This window comes from Sander lucioperca, chromosome 10 (assembly GCF_008315115.2).
Source record: "Sander lucioperca isolate FBNREF2018 chromosome 10, SLUC_FBN_1.2, whole genome shotgun sequence".
Lineage (NCBI taxonomy): Eukaryota > Metazoa > Chordata > Actinopteri > Perciformes > Percidae > Sander > Sander lucioperca.
This window is the reverse complement of record NC_050182.1, coordinates 3,407,143-3,432,719: the sequence shown is the minus strand read 5'-3', so window position 1 is coordinate 3,432,719 and position 25,577 is coordinate 3,407,143. Positions and strand designations below refer to the sequence as shown.

Here is a 25,577-nt window from a genome sequence, read left to right as displayed (position 1 = left end):
TGGCTGGTTTTGTTCCAATGGACCTCCCACTGACCAATCACAACACTGCTTTTAAAATATGTTGTTATGGGACAAGGTGACAAAATCAAGACAAAAGTGAATCTGTAGAACACATTTTATATAAAAAATATATATACACAACTTTGGACAGTGATAAAACAACACACACACACACACACACACACACACACACACACACAGAGTCACATAGGCCTATGCACACACACAAACATCTGAAAGGTACTGTGGACATAGATAATTAAAATGGCAGAAAGAAGGAATTAAACTGTGCAATATTAAGCAGGTCTTTACAGGCCTTACAGTAAGCAGACTAGATACAATTAGGGTGTAAAAATGTTTGTTGCCCTTCATTTCCTGCCATCTCTCTACAGTTATCTATATTAAAAAAAAAATAATAATAATAAAAAAAAAAAAAAGGCCAGGCCTATGTCCATAGTTTACTGACATCTCCAGGCAGTCTACAAACAGGTCCTTTTACATTCAGCCTTGATTGCATGCAGTGGTACATTTCTACTGCTGCATAGATGCATGTAAAGAAATCCAGTTGATCACTGCAGCAGCTTGTCAGTCGCCAGTTTGATCCTTAGGAGGTTGACCACAACAGCAGCTGGATGAGCAAAGAGGCTACAGGCACTCTGTCCAGGCATCAAAACCCAAGTAGGGATGCCAACTTTGACCGTTTTTTGTCATGGAGTCCAGCAAAAGAAGGCCAGGTTGTAGGGAAGTCTAAATTCAGGTGCAGTCTTTTGCTGTTCCATCATCCCATTGGCTGAACCTTCTCCTGGATGTCCTTATGGGCACTGAAGTCTCTTTATTGGTTTGCTGTGTGGAGGTAGTTGCAAGTTGCACTGGACAATAATTTAGAGCTAGTAAAATGGAAATACAAGGGTAGATGGAGTCTTTGGAGAGTGAGAGGTGCTACGATGAGGGGTGTGTGGTGTAGTCGAAGGTGAACATCCACGACTGTGGTTGGGAGATGGGGACCCTAAAGGAGAGGCAAAGAGTACAAATGAAATACTGTGATTTAAGTGGTTGTGTGTGTGTGTGTGTGTGTGTGTGTGTGTGAACCTGTAGGTCAATTTTCTTACCATTTTCTGTTAAATTGCTCCCATGGGGTGAGAGAGACACACAGTGTTGATCTTGAACTCTTATGTGGTTGGAGCCTCTCCCTCGCAACACATCTGCTATCTGCAAAAGATTTACAGTCTCTTACAAACTTGTGTGCACGACCTAAAGTGAGTGTCACAGTGATCTACAAAAAAAAAGACTCTTGAGCCAAACAAACTCTGCACCATTCAGCTCTGTCCTCTAGAGGGAATGATACACACATTTAATTTCTATTTCTGGCTCCAAACATTTCTTCCTACTATCCTAACCAGAGCCGTTAGAGAGAGACAGACAATCACAAGGAAGTCGTTTAGAGGTAATTTGGCAACGTTTTTTAGGGTTCACTGTTTTCTTGAATTGTCCTGAAGCAGCAACTCACAACCATAAAAAGGGCTAAAACAAACTAGCTACATTTCAGCAAGGTCTGTTTTATTATGCACATTTTCTTTTTCTGTCATCCCCTCGCTCACTTTCTTGTTCTTGGCCACCATCACAGGGGTATCGTTATGGTAGTTCTTGAGGCTGCTGTCAGCTCCGCTCTTTAGCAGCAGCCGCACCGTGTCCACCTGACCTCGACCACAGGCGCTGTGCAGGGCTGTGTTCCCACTGTATGACTGGCTGTTGACATCACAGCCACTCTGCAAGAGAAAAACAGAAGAAGTTGACACAGATGTGATTAATAGAGAAAGGCAGAGGAGACGCAGCTAAGCATAGAAAGTGAAACAGAAGATAGCTCCATGGAGAGGGTGAGTTAGATCTGATAGGAGAGATGAAGAAGAGAAAATGCTTTACAAGGCCAGATTAAGGAAGGAGAAAAGATAATTCTGCCCATGTACAACACGTCTGCTAAGCTCTGATAAGTTAAACTTTGAATATTTTTGCTCTAATTCTTTGAAGGTCTTATCTATAAAATACGTAAAAAAGAATGGGAAACTCAGTATGCAGATATGAGCTGGAAAGAGAAAATCAGATTTTTTAAATAGAGTTGAGTCACAACCCTTCTCTCCCCTCCTTCTTCCCTGCCCGCACACCATTATTACCTCAATGAGGAAGTGGACCATGTCTGCGTTATTGCTCTCCACAGCGTGCACGAGTGGACTCTGGCCACTTTTGATGTCCTGATTATAGAGAAAAAAAAGCACCATGGGAAAAGTCAGAGGCTGCACAGACGGTAAATGTAAAATGTTGTGATGTTGTGAAACTTGAGTCAGTGCAGCACAAAGACTGACCATAGCATTGATGTCAGCGCCTGCGTCCAGCAGCATTTTGGCCAAATCTTTATGGCCACGTAGCACCGCCAGATGGAGAGGGCTCAAACCTGAGAACAGGGACAGGGCAGAACCTGAGTTTTACAGTGAGCAAATGCAAACGTAGACACATACAGTGCGCACAAATCCAGATGAATGCATATTCACACTCCTGCATTAACCTGTTCGTACATACACTCCACACACAGTATAGCATATGTTTTATTCAAAGGCATTGCAGTATTAAAGGATGTTACAAGATAAGTACAGCATAAGACATTTAAAACACACAATACAAGGATTATTACATTTTAAAGTGATTTAAAGGAAGAATTCACAGACAGTGCAGGATGCTTGGGCAAATCATCTTCTGGAAGTGTTTTTCTAGCTATGTTAAGCAAAATAACTAAATACTGCTTTACTATGTTTTGTTAGCAGACTGCTACCAGATGACCAAGGTTTCTTTCACTGAGAGGTTTTTGGACTAGCAAGTGCATCTTAAACTCAATCATGTGGCACACAGGAAGCCAGTGGAGAGACTTCAGAATTGGTGTGATGGTGTGATGTGTTCACTTTTCTTCATAATTTTTAGGACTCTTGAAGCAATATTTTCAATAAGCTGAGTTGCCCAGGAGCATTTCAGAGACCTGAAAATACACCATTAAAAAAGGAAAACCTGAACCCCCCCCCCTTTTTCTCTTAGTCTTGACAAAACATGAAATCTCCGATTCTAAATAAAATTAAATTAGGTAGACTTTGTTATTCAGTTAAAGTTGCTGTCATGTCATTATATCACTACATACAAACTCAGCTCCACTAATGCTCATTGTAGAAAGAAGAGCATGTGTGTATTTTGGGGGCTTTCTCCTGTACGCAGAGTTGTTACTTTCACACAAATAATGTCGCCTGTGCAGTGACATGACAGGCATACTGGGGAGATGAGGTAATGTGCCACTACATCAGACCACATAAGAAGGACATGTCCTCTTCTCTTCCCGCCCACACACCCAAAAACAATCAACCCAAACCCCTACCTGAACAAGAGTTCACATTTCTTATATCCCCCAACAAACTAGTAATGTAGTCTATGTGGTTGTTCACTTATTTTACCATGTTTCTGCTTGCACATGTATTGCAAAATATTCTGTATTACAGTAAAGTATATGCAATATCTAGATGTAAATGTAAATTAGGTGATGTGAGGGAAAAGCAACTGACAATGGTGCCCAACACCTTTTCATCCTACATAAGTAGCAATGCTTAGACAGAGTCTATTTATTATATCCTAATGTAATACTCCTAATTTGATTATGGCTTTGCTTGTATTCATTAAATTAAACACAAAAAAATCACTGAGGAAGAAATGGTCAATCACAAAGCTTTATTAGATTGAATAACTTAATGAGAAGAGCTAATGAATCATCCAAGATCTGTCTTTGTCAAGAACAACTTCAATGCAATACAGACCAAGGAGCTTCTTCTGTAGACTAAAACTTACCCTCATAGTTTCTGATCTCCAGGCATATGGAGGATGAGGAGCGAGAAAGCACAATAGACAGACAGTCACGCTGGTCATATTCGCAGCAGAGGTGGAGTGCTGTTTGGCCGTTACGGTCCAAGGCAGCAGGGTCAGCCCCGTCTCTCAACAAAGCCTCCACCATGTTTGCCTGCTGGGTGATCACTGCCAGATGAAGAGGGGTCTGATGGGGAGGATGAGAGCAAAAATTACAGTTTAGACAAACCAGTGTATTCAGGTCCTTAACCACAAAATGTCTCTTTAAATAGTTTTCATTTTTCACACTGCAGCACACACTAGACAGCATTCAGAAAGCGTGAACCCCCCACTAATGCTGAACAGTGCTCCCACTCTCTACTATCCTCAAAGACATCATTCCTATCTCTTAAAGTCTGAGATAAATATGTCTTACTCTGTATACTGTTGATGTCATTATTTCAAAACAAGTATCTATTGTCATTGATCTGACTAAACATGCTCATCCAATAGTGGAAATCCCGGATCGTGATTTCCAGCAAATGTAATAATGTGGTCCCTTCCACAAGGCTTTTTTGTTGACATTCTTCAAATTGCAAATCCATAAAAGGAATAGTTTGATATTTTGGAAAAATACACTTTCTGGTGGAGAGTTAAATGAGAAGATACCACTAATGTCTGTGTGGCTAACATGAAGCAAGAGCCATGAGAAAGTTAGCTTAGTACAAAGACTGAGAAACAGAGGGAAACAGCTAGCCTGGCTCTGTCTGAAGATAACAAAATCTGCCTACATATCTCGTCATATGTTGTTTGTTATATACAGTATATATGCCAGTCTTGGTTTGGTGCTTGTAAGCAGATTTTTTTTTACCTCTGAACAGAGCCATGCTAGCTGTTCCCTACTGTTTCCTATCTTTATGCTAAGCTAAGCTAACCGGCAGCCGACTGTAGCTGCATATTTACTGTTTAGACCTGATAGTGCTATCCTCTAACTCTCAGCAAGAAAGCCACATTTTTTAGATATTCTGCAGCCAGAAAGACAAGTTAAGAGTTCTATTATAAGACCCATGGAGAAAAGTGAGAAGGTATGAATTTCCTAAATCTTTCAATTACCACATTCTTGTAAGTGAGGTTTGAGGAAGAATGCCATTATTTCTAGTAAAGGCCTCCTTTCATCTCGGGTTAAAGTTCAGAGACACAAACCATGCCCGTAAGGACGGGCCAACGCCTGATATAAATAAACAAGGAACACATGTCTGGTAAGTTATTAGACAGCCTACAGGCACATTTACTCCATGCCTATTCCCAACACACCAAACCCATACATGCACACACAATGCCAAAATTCTTAGTTGTCAGCAATCACATCAAAGTCCATAAAAATAGTTGACTGTCAAAGATGAGACCTTTGCACCATATATTACAGAGCAAACAACAACAGTAGCAACCTTAGCGTGAGACTGTGTGATTACGTAATTCAAAATGAGAAGGGAACCTGTTCTGACAAACAGCCTGCAAGGACAGGAAAAACAGAAAGTACACACAGTTGACCAGGTGTTTTCCTGGATGAATCTACTACGTGCTCAATGAATTCACTTGGGCAATCTAGGATGTTCCTTTGGGTGAGGTCAGCATGTATCATCCTGTTGATAATTATGTTAACTATGGCCATGGGGGGCACTGACAACCTTCCTTTTAAATTAAGCAATGCAATAGTTCAGTCACAAAGGGAAGTATTATAACCTGGAATTTTTAGCTACTATTTAAGTTACACAATGAACGCAACAATCAGGAACAGATTGTTGCTCCAAGTTTCACTTTTGCTGTATTGTTACTGTACTGTACTGTATTGTACTGTGTGTGTGTGTGTGTGTGTGTGTGTGTGTGTGTTGGGGATTTGTTCCAGTAAAGACTTTTAAAAAAAGAAAAAAGTGTCTAGCAGTGGGAGAGCGTCTCTGTGGAATTCCTCCAGTGTGTCAATGCCAGTGTTCCTCCCTTTAGCTCTTGTTTCCCTGAATTCTGTGACTCACACTCACTCACGCACGCACGCACGCACGCACGCACACACGCACGCACACACACACACACACACACACACACACACACACACACACACACACACACACAATTATATTCCCCTGAGAAATTGGACATCCTATTATCAGTCATTGTGAAAAGCAGCCATAATACTATTTTGACCCCACCAAGTACTAATGAAACATGTATGGTTGAATCCTCTTCAACTATTTTCAGAACTACAGAAATTACCTTCCACACTAAGGCCTTTTAAGGCTGTAAAAATAGACCTCTGCGAATTGGCAGAGTCTAGCAGTGGCTTCCTGTAAAGGATTTTAGAGTGACTAAAACAAAAATCCAGTAAAGATAAGAGGAAGGGTGGGAAGGGAGTGAGGGGTGCGCACGGTGTAGAGACGGAGGAATGAGGAAGAAACAGAAGCGGCAAAGGGGAGTCCAGGGGAAAGACAGGATAGCAAGGGAAAATCCCTTCTCTTTCCCTTGGGACTGTCCTTGCACACTTGCATTCCTGCAATATGAGCGGATCAACATGAAGAAGGTAAAAAGATGAGAGGTTTCTAAGCATGAAGAACAGCCCCGGGCTGTAGGCAGTGCCAAACACAAATAAAGGTGCAGGGCAACACTAAAGGAGATAGAGACTTTTGTGGTGAACACTATAGGGAAAAGTCAGTCTTGTTGCACAAAATAAACATCACACACTTTTACGTCAGAGCTGTTGACAGTTATGCTGATAGCATCAGTCAGTTCATCAGTTATGGTTAGAAACCCTGAATTCTCTTAAGCTATATGCAGCGAGATATGAGAAAAAGGACAGTAGTCAGAGAGCGAGACATGCAGAGAGACAGCACAAGAGAGAGAGAGAGAGAGAGAGAGAGAGACACGCGCAAGGGAAAGTCCCTGTAAACTACCCTCTGAACCAAGGTATGTTGAGAAACAGCCCAAAGCAAGGGGGGGGGGGGGTCATGTGACTTCTCGGAACAGAGATACTAAAGCACACAAACACACACAGATGTCTCGCTCTTGCACACACACCCTCACCCTCACACTAAAAAAAATAAAATGGTATGTTACCAGCATGCACTTAAACAATGTCATATGAACAAAATATTTCAACAGTACAGAGGATGTGACCATTTATAGACATGTCTTTATAGATGTGATTATTGAATTGTTACAGATCGTCTGCATGCTGCAATAACGTAGAAGTAACAAAATGCACTTTAGTGGATTACTTTAATCTAAAGCAAATTAGTGCATGTTTTAGTGTGGGTGGCCCCTGGGGATTCAGTCTCCAAACCCCACTAATGTCAGTGTCTTGTAGTACACCATCAGCTGTGGGGAGAGCAGCAAAAAGTTGACTACTATTCTGTGTGTTTGTGCACAGCCTGATAGCGTGACCCAGTGTGGGAGTATCAAACAGCTGTCTCTACCATCATAGTAGTTCATGAAGTGAAAGGCAAATCAAGCACTAACACTTGCACAATTGTTTAGTTACGGTACTGATAGTAACACTCTGTCAAAAAGTTCCATATGCAAAACCACAGAAACTCAGGATTTGTCATCAATATTGGATAATATGTATTTTATGTTTTTCTTTGTCTTCGGGAAGTTGGCCAGTGCCAGAAAATGTGTTCAGGTCTGTCTGGTAAACTTTATATTTTGAAAAAGTTCCCTTTTGAAGTCTGTTCTTTATGCCTGGTATTCAGTTAAAACCACATAATCTGGTAGGCAAATGACTGTGACGGGCCTGAGCCTGAAAATCTCCCTTTTTGGTTATAATTGCATATGGCATAATATATGTGAGCGTGTGAAAAGAGAGTGTTTGTGTGTGTGTGTGTGTGTGTGTGTGTGTGTGTGTGTGTGTGTCTTGCGTGCATGCATGCATTTTCATACACAGGGTAGACACAGGATATCACAAAACCTATACTGTCAAGCCTCAGCGATGAGGAAAGACAACAACGGATGATAGCACCAGCGTTATTTCTGGTAAGCGAGACTGTGGTGTCCTGTGTGGTGTGAAACCCCAGCCTTGAGAACTAAAGCTCTGCATGGCTCAGGTGCTTTCTCTGCTGAAGGATGAAAAAGAGAAAGCTGGCAGAATGCAGAGCAGGAGGGTGAGGAGGTGGAGACAACAGAGGGGAATAGTGTTGGCTTAAGGCCAGTGGTTGGGACAGCCCTGGATTGAGAAACACTCAAAGACAATTCCTTGTGTACATTCCAGTAAAGTCTACTGTAGTTTATCCCTTTTGTTGAGGTTACTATGCAGGAAGTTGAAGGGCACAGTCACCTTTTCATAGGAAAGACTAGTCACCTCAGTCAAAGTTCATTGATTGCATTTATATCATTGTAAATAGCCAAAGTTGCGGTGGACAAGGAGTTTCGGACAGACTCTTTATGTGCAGAAGAAGCTAATTATGTGCTGGAATACGAGTTTAAAATGACATGTTTGCAACTTATGTCATGTCCCTTTTCCAGCCTGTTCATGTGTTTGTAGTTAGGGCCAAGACATGAGATATGAGTGCAGGGTTCAGGAGAGTTCATGGGAGTCACAATTTGCTCTGATTAATCATCTCCTTTGAATTTCACAACATGGTAAACCCAACATGCAAACCTTGAAAATCTCTTCCCACAGGGAAAACAAAGTACTAGAAAACCATGTTACAAAATAAAACAAAACACTGTAAAACACATGTAGCCCTTCCCAGCATGTGCAAGGCTTTGGCTTGTGGCAAGAACAGGTGGAGAAACCAGGAAGGGTGAATTCCACTGCATAACCATCAAACACCATGACTGTAAGAGTATGTGATAACACGGTGCAAGGCAAGGAGGAAACCAAGGCACTTCCTCTTTCATTCTTTTCCATGTTACTGTTATCAGAAGGGTGAGGCAGCAGGGGAATGTGTTTTGCGTGCTGTGGTTGTCAGGGCAGAAAACCCCATTGCATTGCATTTCAATTCTACATCTATCTTTCATCATTTTATACTGACTGATCCTGAGTGTTATGAAATACAACTAAAACATTGAAAAAAAACCTCTTTCCTGTGGATTTGATGGCTGCCACATTTGAAAGGACGACAACATTTTCCCTCAAATGCCAAACTATTGGTTCAAATTCTGCATTTGTAAAAGTAATAATAGCAGCTGTGTGTGCGCATGCATGTGTGTATTTAAAGTGCATTTGTTTTACCTGACGGAGGTTGTTGTAGATATCAAGGCTTCTGCGAGCCCACAGCAGGAGTTGAATCAGTCTGCAGACAATGGCCAACTCCCCCTGCACCACAGCTATATGGAGAGCTCTGTAATAATTACAAAAAAAAACAGACCCATAATTTTTTTTTTTACTTTAACAGTTGAAAGAGAAATTTTCAGAAGATTCAGAAGGTTATTTAAGTGGGTCGCAGCAGGTTGTCCTGACATTGTGACCCACTGACACTCAACTTCTTGGCTTAAGTAGAAAATGACTGATCTGATAACTAATCAGAATTTAGACTTAATGTGCGTACCATATAGGTAGAGATACTATATATAAGCATGTGCAAAATGTATCTTAAGTGCCATAATCTCCACAAATGACATGGCATTTAATTTCAGCAATTTGGTGATGTGATTAGGATGTGCTGCATGACTGATGGCAGTACGTCTGTAAATGTTCAAACCCAGAGCACTACAAATCACATTCCCACACTGTAGCAATAAAGTCAGTCAAAAGGTCAACTAAAAGCAATAGTTCAACATTTTGGGAAATGGGCTTCTTTGCTCTCTTGCTGAGAACTAGATGAGAAGATTACATTAATACCACCCTTAGGTCTGTCCATTAGAGTTATACAGGGCTACAGCCAGCAGCCAGTTAGCTTAGCTTAGCATAACAACTGTAAAACAAAAGCCATCTACTGTACCAGCACCTCTAAAGCCCACATTATATCTAATTGTTTAGTCTATAAATAGAAAGTGTTTTATGTTTTACAGGGTTATGTACTGGACTATCTCTGGGCTGGGAGCAGAGACTTCTTGACAGCTTTGCTGGTTGCCTGGCAACCTCACAGTAACAACAAACTTCTTTTTTTTACGTTTACACGGTTTTCACACGGATTAAACTAATGAGATATAACATGTTCGTTAGTGAGTTTTTGATGTGCTGCTAGGCATATTTGTTACCTTCAGACAAAGCCAGGCTGGCTTTCCCCCTGTTTTCTGTCTTAATCCTAAACTAACAGCTATCAAACTATTGCTTTAGTCAGTGTATATAGTGTATCTCACTCATTTGGGATGAAAAATCACACATTCTCTTCATGACCTTCAAATCTAAACTGTGAAGGACTTTAGTTTTTTAGTATCAGAATTAGCAAATTCACTTGATCTAAAAAATTATCCCACTAACATTTGCACAGAGGAGCTCCACAGATGTACAGGCATGACTCACACCACTCTTATCACACCCTTATCAAGACTAAAGGGGAAACCACTATCTGTGGTATATATGTGAAGCGAAAGAACAAACGCAGGCCAAAGTTTAGGACAGGGAAAGGCAATAAACTAAGCAGGGGGGAGGGCATGCTGTAGAAAACCATATAGCAGTTTTCATATTATTTTGTTTCTTGCTGGCAGAAGAAGCAGCTTCCAGTAAGAACCAGTCAAGTCACTTCCTTCTTTATCTCGCTCTGTGTGCTGTAAAATCCAGCCATGGTTTCTGACAGATTCTTTCTGTAGGTTTACTCAGTCAGCTTCATCGATCCACCAATGGATAAGTCATAATCAGACAATAATGCCACAGGAAACGGGGACACTTCTTGATAAGTTAAAAGTACCCTTGCACAGAATTTGAGGTCAGAAAATAAGTTCTTAAAATGACAAAAGCACTTGCAACACTTCCTCTCAGCGACATGTCCCACTGACAAGGAGTCATTAATGACAGTAATTTCCTGCCAGAAAAAATATAGATTAAAGACCTCTCTAAGCAAACAACAGCAACTCTGACGTATAGTGCTAAGTTCTATACAGTTGTACGCAACAACTACACATCCCTGAACATTTTATCAAAACGGTGGTTCATGTATCTGCCTTATTACAGTAGCCTTTCATGTTACTCTAATATCTCTTGCAACCACATATAAAACAAACAGTTTACATAATCTCTACATTCACAATGAAAACATTCACATTCTTTGACAACTTGATGAAGGCAAGTATGAACAGAATAATGCCTCTGCTCTGTTACATAAACTGAAGCATAAGCATGTGCCAACCTTCACTTGCAGGGAAAAAAATCCTGCTCTACTATGTCCGTGTATATACAAATAAATGCAAATTGTGGATAAACTGTGTGTGTATGTGTACATACGTGGGTAATTGCACATGAATGAGCCAGCATGGACATCAACACTAAAACTAAATGGTGCTATTCAAGAGCAGGTTGGAACTGCAACTGCTATAAACAATCAGATGATTTGCTCCTGACATCAGAGCGAACAGCAGAAAAAGCAGAACTGTATCTTGGAACGGGAGCGTTGTGGTTCTTTCCTCAGCTGGTCCCTGTTCCTGTAACTGAGCTCAGTATCAACACAGATTATCATATGTACTGTACATGCTATTAGCATCACCCATCATTTGCCTAAAAATCCCCTGCAGTGTCAATAAATCCTGCAGTGATTGGAGTGACCAATCATTGTACAGGATTTCCACAGTCAGATATAGTTACTCATTTCTCTAAGCATTGAGCTCAACTAATGTGTCAACAGCAAATGTACCAACAGTTGCCTTCATATAGGCCTGAAGTGACTTTGTCTCTCTTGCTATACTCTTTTCTTTCTGCATCCATATCTCTCTTTTTCTCTAAAGATGAAACTGTACTGTTTCTAGTTCCTGGAAGTGGGGCAGACCACAGCCCTAGATAACCTCAGACCCAGCGGCACTGACGCAGAAAGGAGTCCCGAGCCTACCGCATTAACACTGACAGTCCCAGTGTAACTGTGTTTGTGTGTGTGTGTGTGTGTGTGTGTGTGTGTGTGTGAGAGAGAGAGAGAGACAGAAAGCAGAAAAGAGACTGCAAGAAAAAAAGAGAAGGCAGCATGGTGCGGTATCCTGTTTGGTATAGAGGGTAAGGACGTAGCCAAACTGAATGATCAGAATGAAGCCTAACATATCCTGTGGTCTGTGGACCTGGAGGCTGTTTCACAAAAGTAGAATTTATAAATCCAGGATAACTGATAAAGCGAGGCTTGACCTAGTCTTATCTGTGCATCCTGGCTTGGTTTTTTATAATTGCTAGGTTTTATAATTGTACAATACTCTCAAATTATAGTCCCAGTTTACTGGAGAGAACACAAATTGTGTGCTAAGAATGGCAAATAAAAAGCACATGGAAGAGTAATATACATGATCATGTATTGTTAAAGAATAGAAAAATAAATAAATAATCTAAAAAGATCTATTTGTCTCTGACCAGTCAGCCATTGTTAGAACCATTATAGAAGCACACATGTAGTGTACAACTTTATATACTGCCCTTCATCACTGACTTCATTTAAAACACATTTGAAACTGTATCAGCCTTTTCTAATTATCTCAACAACTGCCATACTATATTTACCAAGCTTCTAACAATATAAACACCAGTCTTCATAGAGCAATATAACAGCACCAACGACTGTCACATGAATACTTTTTAAAACAATGGTCACAATGTTAAAATAATAACATTATTTAACTGAACAGCAATATGTACATGTGTTATTTTAATGCACGCTGATAACAATAGGATAAAACCACTGCTGAGTAAATAGAAAAGGCTCCAGGATTAATAAATCCTGGCTGTTAGCCTGGTCAGGAGCAGGCTAGCTGCACAGAATAAATCTCCATGGTAACTTAGGTGCTTCTGCTTTCGTGAAACCGAGTCAAGGCTTAAGTCATCCAGGATAACGGGGAAATCCCAGCCTAATCCCTTATCTTGGTTTTGTGAAATAGCCCTCAGCTGAGCAATGAGGTGATGTGTCGTTGTGTGTGCATAGTAAACAAAAGAGAAGCAGAGACGCACCACGGTCCAGTTAACAAGAAATGTAATGAAACATCCCATTGTATAATCTGCTGTGCTCGTCATGAAGAATGATGCTACTTCCAGGTTTTGCGGGTAAAGGTATTCATAGGGGAAACCTGGATGAACAAGAAGTTTGTTGCTTTGTTTGCCATCATAGTGCATTTTACAGCAATGCCCTTAACCTTGAGTCAGTCGGAGAGTTATTGAGCGGGTGAGTGTGTGATGCCCCTTTTAAAGCTCCTATATGAAAGCAACTATGTGTACAGTAGTTGAGCTCAATGCATGGATGATACAGGATATTGAACATTAATCTATTCAAATATGGGTTATCAATGTCAACAGAAAACTTGGGTAGTTTAAAACAGCACATACAATCTCACAGATACTATGAACTTGTGTTCACTCTTTTATAGCATAGGCAAGCGGTGTTGGATGAAAGTAAAATAGGGCAGGGGGGAGCGTAGACCCTTAGTGGCATTTTCCTATGTTGTTGCTTTAGTGTTAAAAGGCTGTCTGACTCAGTACCTTTACATACCGTATGCATACAATAAACAGAAATACTTTGTTTACTGTCAATAGATGGTTAGAGTAATGTATTTTTCGTCTATTTGTTTTTTCGTCATGCTAGTGGCATGGCTCTAGGGACCATCGGTCCACCACTTTGGTGCAGAGTGAAATATCACAACAATTTTATGGATTTGGCACAGATACCAGATATCCATGGTGCCTAGAGGATAAAACCCATGACTTTTCCTCTTGCACCATGAGGTCGACATTTGTGGTTTTGAGGCAAATGTCTTCATGACTATTGAATGGATTGCCATGACATTTGCTACACACATTAATGTCCCCCTCGGAATGAATTGTAATCTTTAATGATCTGATGACTTTTCATGATGGCAAATATTTTATCTTTCCAAATACCTAAAAACTGTATTTCCATCATCTGCAATTGTGGGCATGTTGCCATGCCGACATTAGCATTTAATTCAAAGCATGTGTATAGCCTCACAGAACCGCTGGTGTGGCTGTGGACTTTTAATCTTGTGTTTGTGTTAGTCTTTTCAGAAACAAAAAGTTGAATGTTTACATCTGGATCAGGGCATGTGCAGAATAAAAATACTGGAAAAAAAAACAAACAATCAAAGTATTGGTTCTCCATAGTAATTTGAAATGATCTAAGTCTGCAAGTAGATAATGAAACACCAGTAAACACCAGTAAAGGTGCTTACATGACGGTTTCAATGATCAGACTATCACTAAACTCATGCATATAATAAAGAGTTATTGTGCAGGTACAGTAAATGCACTGACTGACTGGAAGCATGTAGGAATACATTTGTAGGAGCTGTAAAACAATACACATCTGCAGAGAGAGATGAAGCTGATAGAAAGAAAGCGGTAAATGAGGAAGTGAGGAGCGGATGTTTGGGTTTTTTGAGCCCATTCATTTAAAAACAGAGAAGAAAAGAGAGAGAGACCGAGACACCTGAGAAAAACCGCAATCGTGTTTAAAACTGAGCCCTCACTGGTTTTCCCGAAACTAAGGGGCTCAAAGGCGCTGAGAAAAGAAGATGAACAAACCCATTGACGTAAGACAATCGCATGCTCACCGTCACTCACATTATGCATACACACACACACACACACGCACACTCATGTACATACAGACAGTGTGAAAAGCAAAGGGGGACTGAGAATGTTTCTTTCTGCAGAATTCACACAAAGTTTAAAACAACCACAAACAACAAGTAGGTACTACACAAGGTCTTAACTTCATTACAAAGGGGTTGGATTTTGTGAAAGTCGTGTTGCCTTAAAGGAGAACTCCGGGCAATTTTTACGTTAATCTTGATCGCTATAAGTATGTGAGTACTGTCGATAGCAAAAAAACCGAGCCGAATCGGTGCTAGCTAACTGGAGCTGCTGCAGCTAATGCCGAGAGCTCCCAAAATGCATTTTCAACTCAGACATTGTTTAAATTCACCTACCCTGTTAGCTGCTAGCTGCCGTCTGGGATGAGTGAGTGTGTTCAGCCAGGCTTCGGTAATAATCATCACGCAGCAGTTCCCTGTGTATTTGTAGCATATATATCCATTTTGTGTGAGATCCGTCTGGCGTTGGTGAATAGTAGTCTCTGCAGTGGCGAACTGTGTGTTAGTTGCCTTAGCCAGGCTAGCAGGGCCGACCGGCATCCTTCTAATTCCTCCCCGCCTTCCTCACCTGCCGCGGCCGACAACAATCCACGGGCGCCCGCTGGTCTGGTGGATGTCCTCCAGAGGACAGTTCATGCTTTCGCGGTGAAAAAAGTTTATTTTCCCCTCAAAAATAGGTAATTGAGTACTGTAGTGGTTATGATCATATCAGTGACTATGTAACTACATGGAAACGGGCCACATGATGCCTGTTTCTTGTAAAGTAACAGCGTTACAGAAGGCTGGCTGTAGTCTTGTGCTGAAGTCCCGCGGGAATTCAGCTGTAGCAGGAAAAGGTAAACAGCAGTGTGCAGATGGAAGCGTGGTGTGAGAAGAGTGAAGAGCGGAGGTGTTCACAAGGGAAGAAGCTTGGAGTAACCTATGGAGCTAGAGCCAGCCTTCAGTAACGCTATTACTGTACAAGAAACAGGCATAATTTGTCCCGTTTCCATGTAGTTACATAGTCACTGATATGATCATAACCACTACAGTGCTCAATTACATATTTTTGAGGGGGAAATAAACTTTTTTTCGCCGCAAAAATTTCGCCGCGAAAGCATGAACTGTCCTCTGGAGGACATCCACCAGACCAGCGGGCGCCCGTGGATTGTTGTCAGCCACGGCAGGTGAGGAATGCGGGGAGGAATTAGAAGGATGCCAGTCGGCCCTGCTAGCCTGGCTAAGGCAACTAACACACAGTTCGCCACTGCAGAGACTACTATTCACCAACGCCAGATGGATCGCACACAAAATGGATATATATGCTACAAATACACAGGGAACTGCTGCTTGATGATTATTACCGAAGCCTGGCTGAACACACTCACTCATCCCAGACGGCAGCTATCAGCTAACAGGGTAGGTGAATTTAAACAATATCTGAGTTGAAAACGCATCTTGTTGTCGTGTAAGGGCCCTGTTCATGTTGCACAGACATTTTAATTGCATTTTGTGTCTGTTAAGAGGCACAAAGGCACTCTTTATGATATGCCCCCAAAACTGCTGTTTTAGCTAACGGGAGCTCTCGGTATTAGCTGCAGTAGCTCCAGTTAGCTAGCACCGATTCGGCTCGTTTTTTTTGCTATCGACAGTACTCACATACTTATAGCGATCAAGATTAACGTAAAAATTGCCCGGAGTTTTCCTTTAAGTCATTATAGTAATAAGATAATGTTCTTCATTTTGGTTTTGTGTCTGCACAGAAAATTTGGATAGCATTCTTGTAAAATGCTCCAGAGTGGAGTGTCAACAATTTATTATAATGACGATATAAGTGAAGGTGAAAGATAAAATCAGGTTATAGGGTGCCAGTGTTTAAAAAGTCACACTGTAAAAAAATAAATATACAGGCTTTTACCTTTGCAAATATAAAAAATGAAAAAGTATTTTTTTATTGTGGCAATTATAAGAGTCAACACACATTGAAATCTTCTTATTTCCTCGCTACTATCTGTCAATAGTGGCTGTGTCAGAGTGATTATGAGTCTCTGAAGCAGATATGAGACAATAAGCAGCTGTGACATGTCACGGGACTTATGGCTCAATGTTGGCCATCACGAGATTGTTTCGAATGGATGCAAATGATGCTGATACTTTTTGAAACCGCAACATCAAAGTCATAAAATTCTTGGACATGCTATGTATTCAGTCATAAGACCGTGTGTGTGTGTGTGTGTGTGTGTGTGTGTGTGTGTGTGTGTGTGTATGTGTGTGTGTGTGTGTGTGTGTGTGTGTGATTTCAGTTAGTGTGTGGGTGGGTGTTAAGACTTTAGACAAAGTAAAGTAACCATGCGTTAAAGTTTAATATTTGCATTCATGTGGTGTTGAGAACTCCTCCAGTGTCTTGTGTACAACTATTCTCATTCCTAACCCCCCATCCTACACTTAAAATTATAGGTTGTTTAACACACACACACACACACACACACACACACACACACACACACACACACAAACACAAACATGCAATGCCTATTTATTGAAGCAGCTCAGACTAAAGTGCTATAGTTTCCAGGTTAGTGTGTGCGATCAAAGTCTCCATTGCCACTTATTGAATAATTCCTGATTGACACTAAACCAGTTTCCCTTACAGGAAGTGATACGACAGTAAAGAATTTGGTTGGATGTGAGGGGGGCACTGACTGTATCTGTTCAATATGCAGAACCAGGTGAGCCACAGAGAGCATAACAAATACATTGGGATGATATTACAGACATCTCACAAACCACATCCAGGTTGTGCAACGGCAAACCTTTTGTTTATAAGGTCAGACCGTCACTTGTTGAGACTAATGTTGTTTGTGTCTAGCCCAATGAATCACTTGTAGAGACGTGTTATGTATGTGATCATCTCAATTTCACTTTTTATGACAATGTTAATGGTTTCCCTTTGAGAAGACAGGTCAAATAATAAAAGGGTCAGCCCGGGCAGGTCGCAGAGAGGCAGGGTGCACATCTGCAGTATGTCATTGGCTGGTAAGCTATAATGTAGAATTACATGACTTTTTCATGCAAGACATTATAACATGTCACAGTAGGAAAACCTGAGGTGTAAATTATTCAATTAATGATGATGGGTTCACAGTCCTGGTATTGTGCATACACGGAATACTGCATATCTATGTGTACCGATATCTCTTCTATTAGTTTGGACTCATTCATCCCACCATAGAGGGCATCAAAGTACAGAAACTAATGTATTTCATTTCTAATTAAAGTATGACCTTTATAATGAAAACTATTTGAAAAAAACACACTACACATCCATTTTAGACTTTGACATTGCCCTTTTAGACTGTTTAAACTGAGTTTGACTTTCATATTTGGCAAGTTTGCAACTGATGAGTCACTACTTCTAAGAAGTTATAGGAATGTTTTGCTTATTAAACTTATGGGTGGTCACTAGTTCAAACTCTTGGTTAGACAGGTCAAGATGTGAACTTGATCTGCTCAGTTTAAAGAAAATTACAATAAATTATCTCCATCTGCTGGAAATCGTATGAATATTTATGACTGTGGTAAGATTTCAGATCTGAGAATTGTGCTAAGTTACGACTGTCTGTTGTGAATAAAATGTGCTGATAATAAAAATAATAAAAAATGCATGTGGTGGATGAATCATAGGAACATTTTAAGTTTACCATATGCATGATTAACTTGGATATGTGACAGGACTTCCAACCTAAGCCATTTTAAAAACATCAACATACGTGTCTCCATCTTCATCTTGATGTGTGGCCAGAGCGATACCAGTCAGCAGGGTTTCGGTTTGGTGGACCAGATGGTGGTTCAGCTCTGCGACAGGGGGCAAACGGTACACTGGGTATGGACCTGAGAGAGAGAGAGAGAGAGAGAGAGAGAGAGAGAGAGAGAGAGAGAGAGAGAGACCTGTGCATGAAGGTGTGTGTTAAGTATTCAGCTATGAGTTGACCCAGTGAGCTACTTTTGTCAGTAGAATAGCTGCAGAATAGCTGACTAGACATTTTCTCATTGATTCAGTAGTCGCTGCTGCATCAATAACTCCACTGTCTTTCTTTACTTGTGACACACTAGTGACAAAATATATTGAAGAAGGGGGTGCTGCTACTAAAATAGCATCATTCATGTAATACCGAAACAAATTATCTAGAGAGCCCCTGCAGGTTGTGCCATGCTCTGCCTTTGAAATCTAAATTGTGTCTCTTACTTAGTCTTACCATTCAAAAGAGTGCACAAAGACCCTGTATGCACGTGTCCCACCCAGCCTGATTATTTTGACCATACAAACTAGAAATCACATACTTCAGATGAGAACTTTATAGCAATCAGAGCAAAACTGTGATGTGTAAAAACGTTCAGAAATGATTCTTGTTAGGCTATATATAGGCTAGGAGTTAAAAAAAAAAAAAAAAAAGACTTCAAGAATAAAATAAAAAGTTATACTGCTGGGGTAGTAGACCAAAAATAGACCAACACTTACCGTAGTCAAACGAAGGAAAAAAGCAGATGGGATATCCATCTGGACTCTGTCCTGCCTCTTCAACACGCCTGGGGGTCACTGGTGCTGTGCCGACCCTGCTTTCATCCGTGGCTCTTCCCAAACGACCGTCTAAACTCTCTCGTGATGTGAAGTCCGTATCTACCACAGGAGAAAACCGGTCTCCACTTTCTGGTGGAGCCGATGACTGTCTTTGGGTCTCCGGCTCGACAGGAATCGGGCGTTTCCTAAAAGGAAGCCTGAAGGAAGATTTGTCCACTGGCCGCTTGCGACTCGCAGCCCCGGTTTCTGAGCCCGGTGAGCTTCGGACCGTGGGGCAGTGTATTTCCAAACTGTCCGTCCCTGTGCACGCCGGGGGTGCAGGTGAGCCGCCTGTCACCCGAGCGTCCTTGGCGCGACCTTTACAGTCCGCAGTCCTCGACCCGGCGCTCCCACGCTCTCGGTTAGTGGTGCGCAGATCCAGCGGCGCGGCGGCAACCGACTGTTGGTCACCGTTCATGGTCATGATCCTCGGCATCAACCGGGGACGAGGCGCTCCGGATCTGAAGAAGTTTCAGGTGTAGGCTATGCGCGTGTGAAGAAATCCTCTCAACGTTCAGTGACAGTTTGCTGGGATCAGTCCACCCAAAGTGGCCAAGTGCGCTTCTCCCATCCCCATGAAATCAAATGGGCAGCGATCAAAGCATCACTCTGTTTCCTTTTGTGTCACTGGTGTGTTTTAGATACGCGTTCAAAGCAATTGACTCTTCGTGCAAATGTAGACTATTTTTCGAAGAACAGCCGTTAGAAGTTTGGTGTAGATATGTGTAGCTGTCCCAGCACACCTAGGCTACAACTGCAGGTAACTGCTCTTGCGCTCATCTGTTTTAAAGGGAAAGTACCCTTAAACCGAAACAAGAAAAAAGCAAGCGATTACCAGGGCAAATTAACTGAGTAAGGGAGGAAAAGAGAAAACATGTCGTTGAATTCATAATAATTTCTGCATTTCCGATCTCTGACATCTGTCTGTTTTGCATGCAAGTTCAAAACATCTAACACTGAATTTCTCAAGAAGTTCAAGGATCGATGCTTTTCATGGTTCGCGTGCTTGCGTTGTGCACATCATTGTGCAGAATGTGAATAAGGCTCTGGTCCATTGGCAGCTGGTTACCCCAACTGCATTGTAATGCACTCTTAATAGTTAGGCTAAAGGTGCAATATGTAATATATTTACTGTATTAAATCCAAAAATGACCACAATACCCTATGTCATCAGATATTAAGGAAACATGCTAAGCTGAAATACTATCTTTTCTGACAACAATGCTCCAGTATTTTCTTCTTTTGAAATTTCCGTTCCGTCTCTGTTTGTGTTTTGGCTCGTGTGTTGGTATCAACTGCCCATTTTGACACCTGGGCCAGGTTGCCAGATATACCTGTAAAAAACGCAAACCCAGCTCGCTACAGCTGTAATGTTAGTACAGCCATGAAAGCAGCAAACAATCAGCGGAGATAGATTCTACCTGACCCCAAAACAACCTTGGCATTTTTCTAACAGTTGCATGGCCAGAGACGTAACAAAAACCAAACCCTGGTAAATATTGGAGGCCGGAGAAAAAAGACACAGATTTGGCTAATTTCCTCCTGAACAAGTAAGCTTCAGGCTAATTTATCACGGCTACTAGGGACAGGCATTTTATGTAATTTCAACATTTGTGTACTCACATTGAATTACATAGTGTACTCGAGTTGATTACTCGCAAAAACAATTGAGACAGCCAGTAAAGTGATCCCGACTGGTCCTGGCTAACGCCACCATAACTGCTGAAGTTACCGGAGGACCAGGCAAGCGGGCCACAGCTGTTTACAACGTGTAGCCTGTTCAGCGGCCGTAGCCAACAAACGGTAAGTCATTTTAAGCCAAGAAAGGGTGGCTGTAAATCGGGTAGAGAGGACTGTGAGTTTGCGCCGTCTTTAGCGGTTGTTGCTGTAATTTTAAGACGAGAAAGTGTGTCTGTCAGTCAGGTAGAGAGGACGACGTAGTAGTGGTGTTTTTAGTGGTTGATGCCGTGATTATAAGCCAAGAAAGTGTGTCTGCCAGTCGGGTAGAGAGGACAGCAAGTAGCGGTTGTTGCCATATTTTTAAGCCGAGAATGTGTGGCTGTCAGTCGGGTAGAGAGGACAGCAAGGTAGTGGTGTTTTAGCGAAAGGGTGGTTGTCAGTCGGGTACAGAGCTCCTCGTGAGCACAGGCTTTTATGACTGTCAACACAGCCTGCATCTAATGTTGGCTACGCCGCTGCGCTGTGGAGTAATGTCTGGCTATGTGAGACTAGCGTCTAGCAACATTGTTGAATTCTGCATTCTCAATCTGTCAACCTTCGTGAACTTCGAGTCTGGGGCATAGACTGTATATTAATGGACAGCGCAAGTGTGACGTCACCCATTGGTTTGTGGAGATCTGCTATCCGTTGTTGAGTTTGCCATTATGGGCGCAGACATCCTGGTTGTGTTGGATGTGACGATTTTAGACGAGAGGGAGGAGTGAGGGAGGAGCTACTTACACTCTATGTTACGTTACACACTTTCACTGGCAATCACATCATAGCCACGCCCTAAAACACCCCCTGCTTTATCGCTGATTTTAAAATCAACGAGACAATAATTAAAAAAATTAACATCATCCTGTGTTGCAGAAGACTTAAAACTAGCGATTGAGACCATAAACTCATTATGAAAATGTTTACTGAGGTAATAAATCAAGTGAGAAGTGGGTCACTTTCTCATAGACTTCGACAGAAACCAACCTCCTTTTGCAACCGCACGTGTCGCCCCCTGCTGGAATTTAGATAGAATACAGGTTTAAGGCACTTCCGCATTTGCATTTCGAACTGGATGCTTTGTCCATTAATATTAACAGTCTATGATCTGGGGAGGAGGGCCCGCGGGAGATGATTCTCTCCAGTATTTTGAATTTGGACTGCAGTAACTATTTTAAACGCTAGCTGTCAGTATTACATATTGGACCTTTAACATGTACAACATGACTTCATTGTTGATATGCTCACAAGGCACACTTTTCCTATTTCCCTTGTAATTGTCTTTCTTTGTTTTGAATTGTTCAGTCATGTTAATAATAAAAGGTTCAAGATTAGGTTTTAACTGAGTATGTCAAATGGCAAACTTTACTATTTCCAAACATGAAGAGCAGTTAACATACAGTTTCATACAGTTTAAAGTAACAATATGAGAAGTGTATTTTGCAGATAGTATAGCTAAGGTATTCAAAATTGGCCCTTGTTATAAAATGTATTGCCTTTTTCTTTATTGCAATAGTCAAAAGTCTAACCAACTGTCCCACTTTCTAGATGAGAATACAACAAGATAAGACCGACTTTAACATGCAATCTGCTGAATGATATACTTTTATTATGAAACTATGACCATTTTCATGTATTATTGTCAGATCAATGTAAAAATAGAAAAAGACTACCAAAACCAGAAAGGCTTTGAAAGGTAAACTTCCTTTCTGAACTTTTCTGTTCCCTCGTAGCCTACTGATGTCATGGAAGGTATTTTTTTAATGTTATTGTGTTCATGTTTCAGTGAGTTTCAGCCTCAAGTGAGCAGACATAATTTTCACACCTCTGTCTCATTACAGTAGGCTTAAGAACAAACACTATTGTCTCAGTTGTGGTACATTACAGCTGATTGTATTCTTCTGTAAATGACCAGGCTGAAATAATAGCTTTCTGGTAATAACATGCTGGACTCACAAATGCTCCATTTTCTTTATCTATGCAACTATGGGAACTCATAACATTGTAAATAAACATGATATGAAAGCTCAAGTAAGCTTTATGCTTATTTCTAGATTGTTTAGCATCCTGGTTTGGAGGTTGCAGATTTTGCAACTTGCATCAGATGCACAGGGTCAGTCAGTTATCTGTTGCCTTAGGTTGGTCATATGTCACCAGACTCAGAGCGGAACTTGAACTCCAGGAATAAGGAAAATAAAGGAGGAATTCAAAGAGAAGATGCCCTATTCAAACTGACTGACTTGATGCCATATCACAGCTACCCTGCAGTGGCCACATTACCCGATCAGAATCCCTCATACAAACCATAAATGTGTGTACTCAAGCATGCACATGCACCCACACATACATCACAGCTCATCTCCTTGACTTCAATCTTATCCAACCCCACCCGCAGACCGGGCTCTGATTACCTGGGTCAATTTGGGACTTTCCTCTTTCCACTGAAGTGTGGAGCTGGCAACGGAAAGTCAAGCTTGGTGTCTAAAGTCCCTAAAACACCCTGACACTATACACTAACATGCTGTGCAGCTGTCAAGGCACTCAACCATTATGGTCTTCTTTGGCATTAAGTATAATTGTTTGTGAAAAACACAGGCTTACTTCTTTAACAGACAGTCTCATCCTGAACACATTTGACAGAGCTCATTGCTTAAGTAATAAAACATTGACTGAGGTTTAATGATCTTTAAGAGCAGAAAACACCCCATACCACTTTCATATAAGGGGTTCAGTTCTGAGACACTGCAGCACGATGAATGCAGAGAGTAGCCATCCGTGGCTCAGATCACTAGGTAACACAAGGCCCTCTTGTGCCAGAAGAGGAAAAGTGCAACTAGACTAGAGCATTTAGAAATATATCTCCAAAAAATGAAACAATAATGTACAAACTATTATTGTCGTTGTCTGTTGAGTAAGTGCTGTTGCAGCATGCTCAACTGGAGAAAATCTAAATCAAGTACTTTTGTTGAGTCATAAGATTTTAAAGTATTTTTAAAGCAAATATATGCCCTTCAGTTAAGGTAAATTAAGCTGGATATTTAAAGCAATAGTGTGTAGTTTCTGTCGCCACCATGAGGAAGTAATGACAACACCACCGTTGCATCCACATGACACAAGCCTTCGGTCACTGTGCACACGCCCCCACCCCTCCTCCACGCAGTTACTAGTAGCCAAGGAGGACATGGACATGGACATTAAAAAAACATGATGGACTCTTCAGAAGAGGTAATTATCTTCACTCAAGTTTCTGCGTGCGAAAGTCGCCGGATGACAACAATTTCTAAACACAGCCATGCTGAAAAATACAGAGTGTTTTGTAAAGCTGATAGTCTTAATTAGCTTTGCATCAACTCATTTGGCAATGGCTTGAATGTAACGGATGTTCATTAATATAAAAAAAAAGTTACACACTAAAGCTTTAAATGGGTAAAACAATCATATGTCAGTGACAATACTGAACTTGGTGAGCAGTGTATGAGATAGTGTCTCCCTCTTGTGGACTTGAAGCAGAGGTTGTTAGTTTTCCCACTCTAGTGGTGTAGATTTTGTGATGTTTAGGATACAAGAAATACTCATTAGGGGTCCAAGCCCGAGTCTGTAAGAACGGGCAATAGCAAAGCTATGCCGTTCATACAGCAGGGCTGTAGAACCCTATTGTTTTTCTACTGATTTTTCCTCTTCATTATTATTATTCTTCTCCGCCTAAAACTCCGACTACAGCCTAAACCGTACATGGTGGTGGGTTGCCATTTTCAGGAATGGTCTGAATCACCGCAAGGACCTCAGGCACAAAAATACACCCACTTCCACCACTAGGTGGCGCTATAGCAGAAAAAACGCATTTGGCCCTATAACTCCCACACCGTACACCTCACATTTAAAAACCATATATCCACGTGTTCCCTGGATCCAACTGAATCACGTGATATAGGCCACGCCCATTTCCGCATAGACTTTTATGAGGGAAAAATCGCGATTTATCAAAAACCTACTTTTTCGAACTCTTCCTAGACCGCGCGACCGATCTGCACGAAACTTGGACCGTAGCATCTCCAGACCGACCTGACAAAATGTTAATAAAAAGAATTTTTATAGGATAAAAATTGCGCATATTACGCACGAACAAATTTGCGTAGCTAACTATGAAAACACCAACTTTGCCATATCTCAGCCAAAATTAAGGCTATCAACGCCAAACTTTAGATTCTTGTTTGCCATGACCCTCTGGAGGTGCCCCACGCGTTTTACGAAGATTGGTCACTAGTGGGCGCTACAAGCACAAAAAGTTTATATCTCATGAACGGCTCATCCGATTTTTACAAAATTTGATGGGCACCATTTAGGGACACTCCTGAGGCCATGTCTAGAGTGGGGTACTGAGAGGTCAAAGTGGGCGTGGCCTATGGGACCCAATCCTAGATTCACCACTTACACTAATGTGAACAACTTTAAATTTACATGGTAGATAGACAATGCGTCATGGACCACACCTACCAAAACATACACATGTGGACCACTAGGTGGCGCTACAATGGTTTTTGGCGTTTATCTCCCACATCACACATCGCACATTAGAAAACCATACATCCCCGTGTTCCTTGAATCAAGCTGAATCACGTGATATAGGCCACGCCCATTTTTGCTTACAATCTTTTTCGCAATATCGCACAATGCGCAA

The 25,577-nt window shown here is 41.3% G+C and overlaps 1 protein-coding gene across 1 annotated transcript; it reads right to left on the bottom strand.

The window, feature by feature from the left end:
• Nucleotides 1–709: 709 nt before the first annotated feature.
• On the bottom strand, nucleotides 710–20,064 carry bcl3 (BCL3 transcription coactivator). Its single transcript, XM_031288906.2, has 9 exons — nucleotides 19,085–20,064; nucleotides 18,336–18,456; nucleotides 9,089–9,197; nucleotides 3,874–4,075; nucleotides 2,358–2,446; nucleotides 2,169–2,246; nucleotides 1,599–1,766; nucleotides 1,110–1,209; nucleotides 710–1,006 (listed from the first exon to the last, which is right to left on the bottom strand). The coding sequence occupies exons 1-9, from the start codon at nucleotides 19,617–19,619 to the stop codon at nucleotides 888–890; spliced, it is 1,521 nt and encodes a 506-aa protein (XP_031144766.1). The 5' UTR covers nucleotides 19,620–20,064; the 3' UTR covers nucleotides 710–887.
• Between the last annotated feature and the right edge of the window lie 5,513 nt (nucleotides 20,065–25,577).

Coding starts and splice junctions, on each gene's coding strand:
- bcl3 (XM_031288906.2), bottom strand. CDS start 19,619: ATGCCGAGGATCATGACCATGAACGGTGACCAACAGTCGGTTGCCGCC. Junction 9,198..18,335: donor CAAGATGAAGATGGAGACAC/GTATGTTGATGT, acceptor TAATTATTACAG/AGCTCTCCATATAGCTGTGG. Junction 1,767..2,168: donor TGGTCCACTTCCTCATTGAG/GTAATAATGGTG, acceptor TTTCTCTTGCAG/AGTGGCTGTGATGTCAACAG.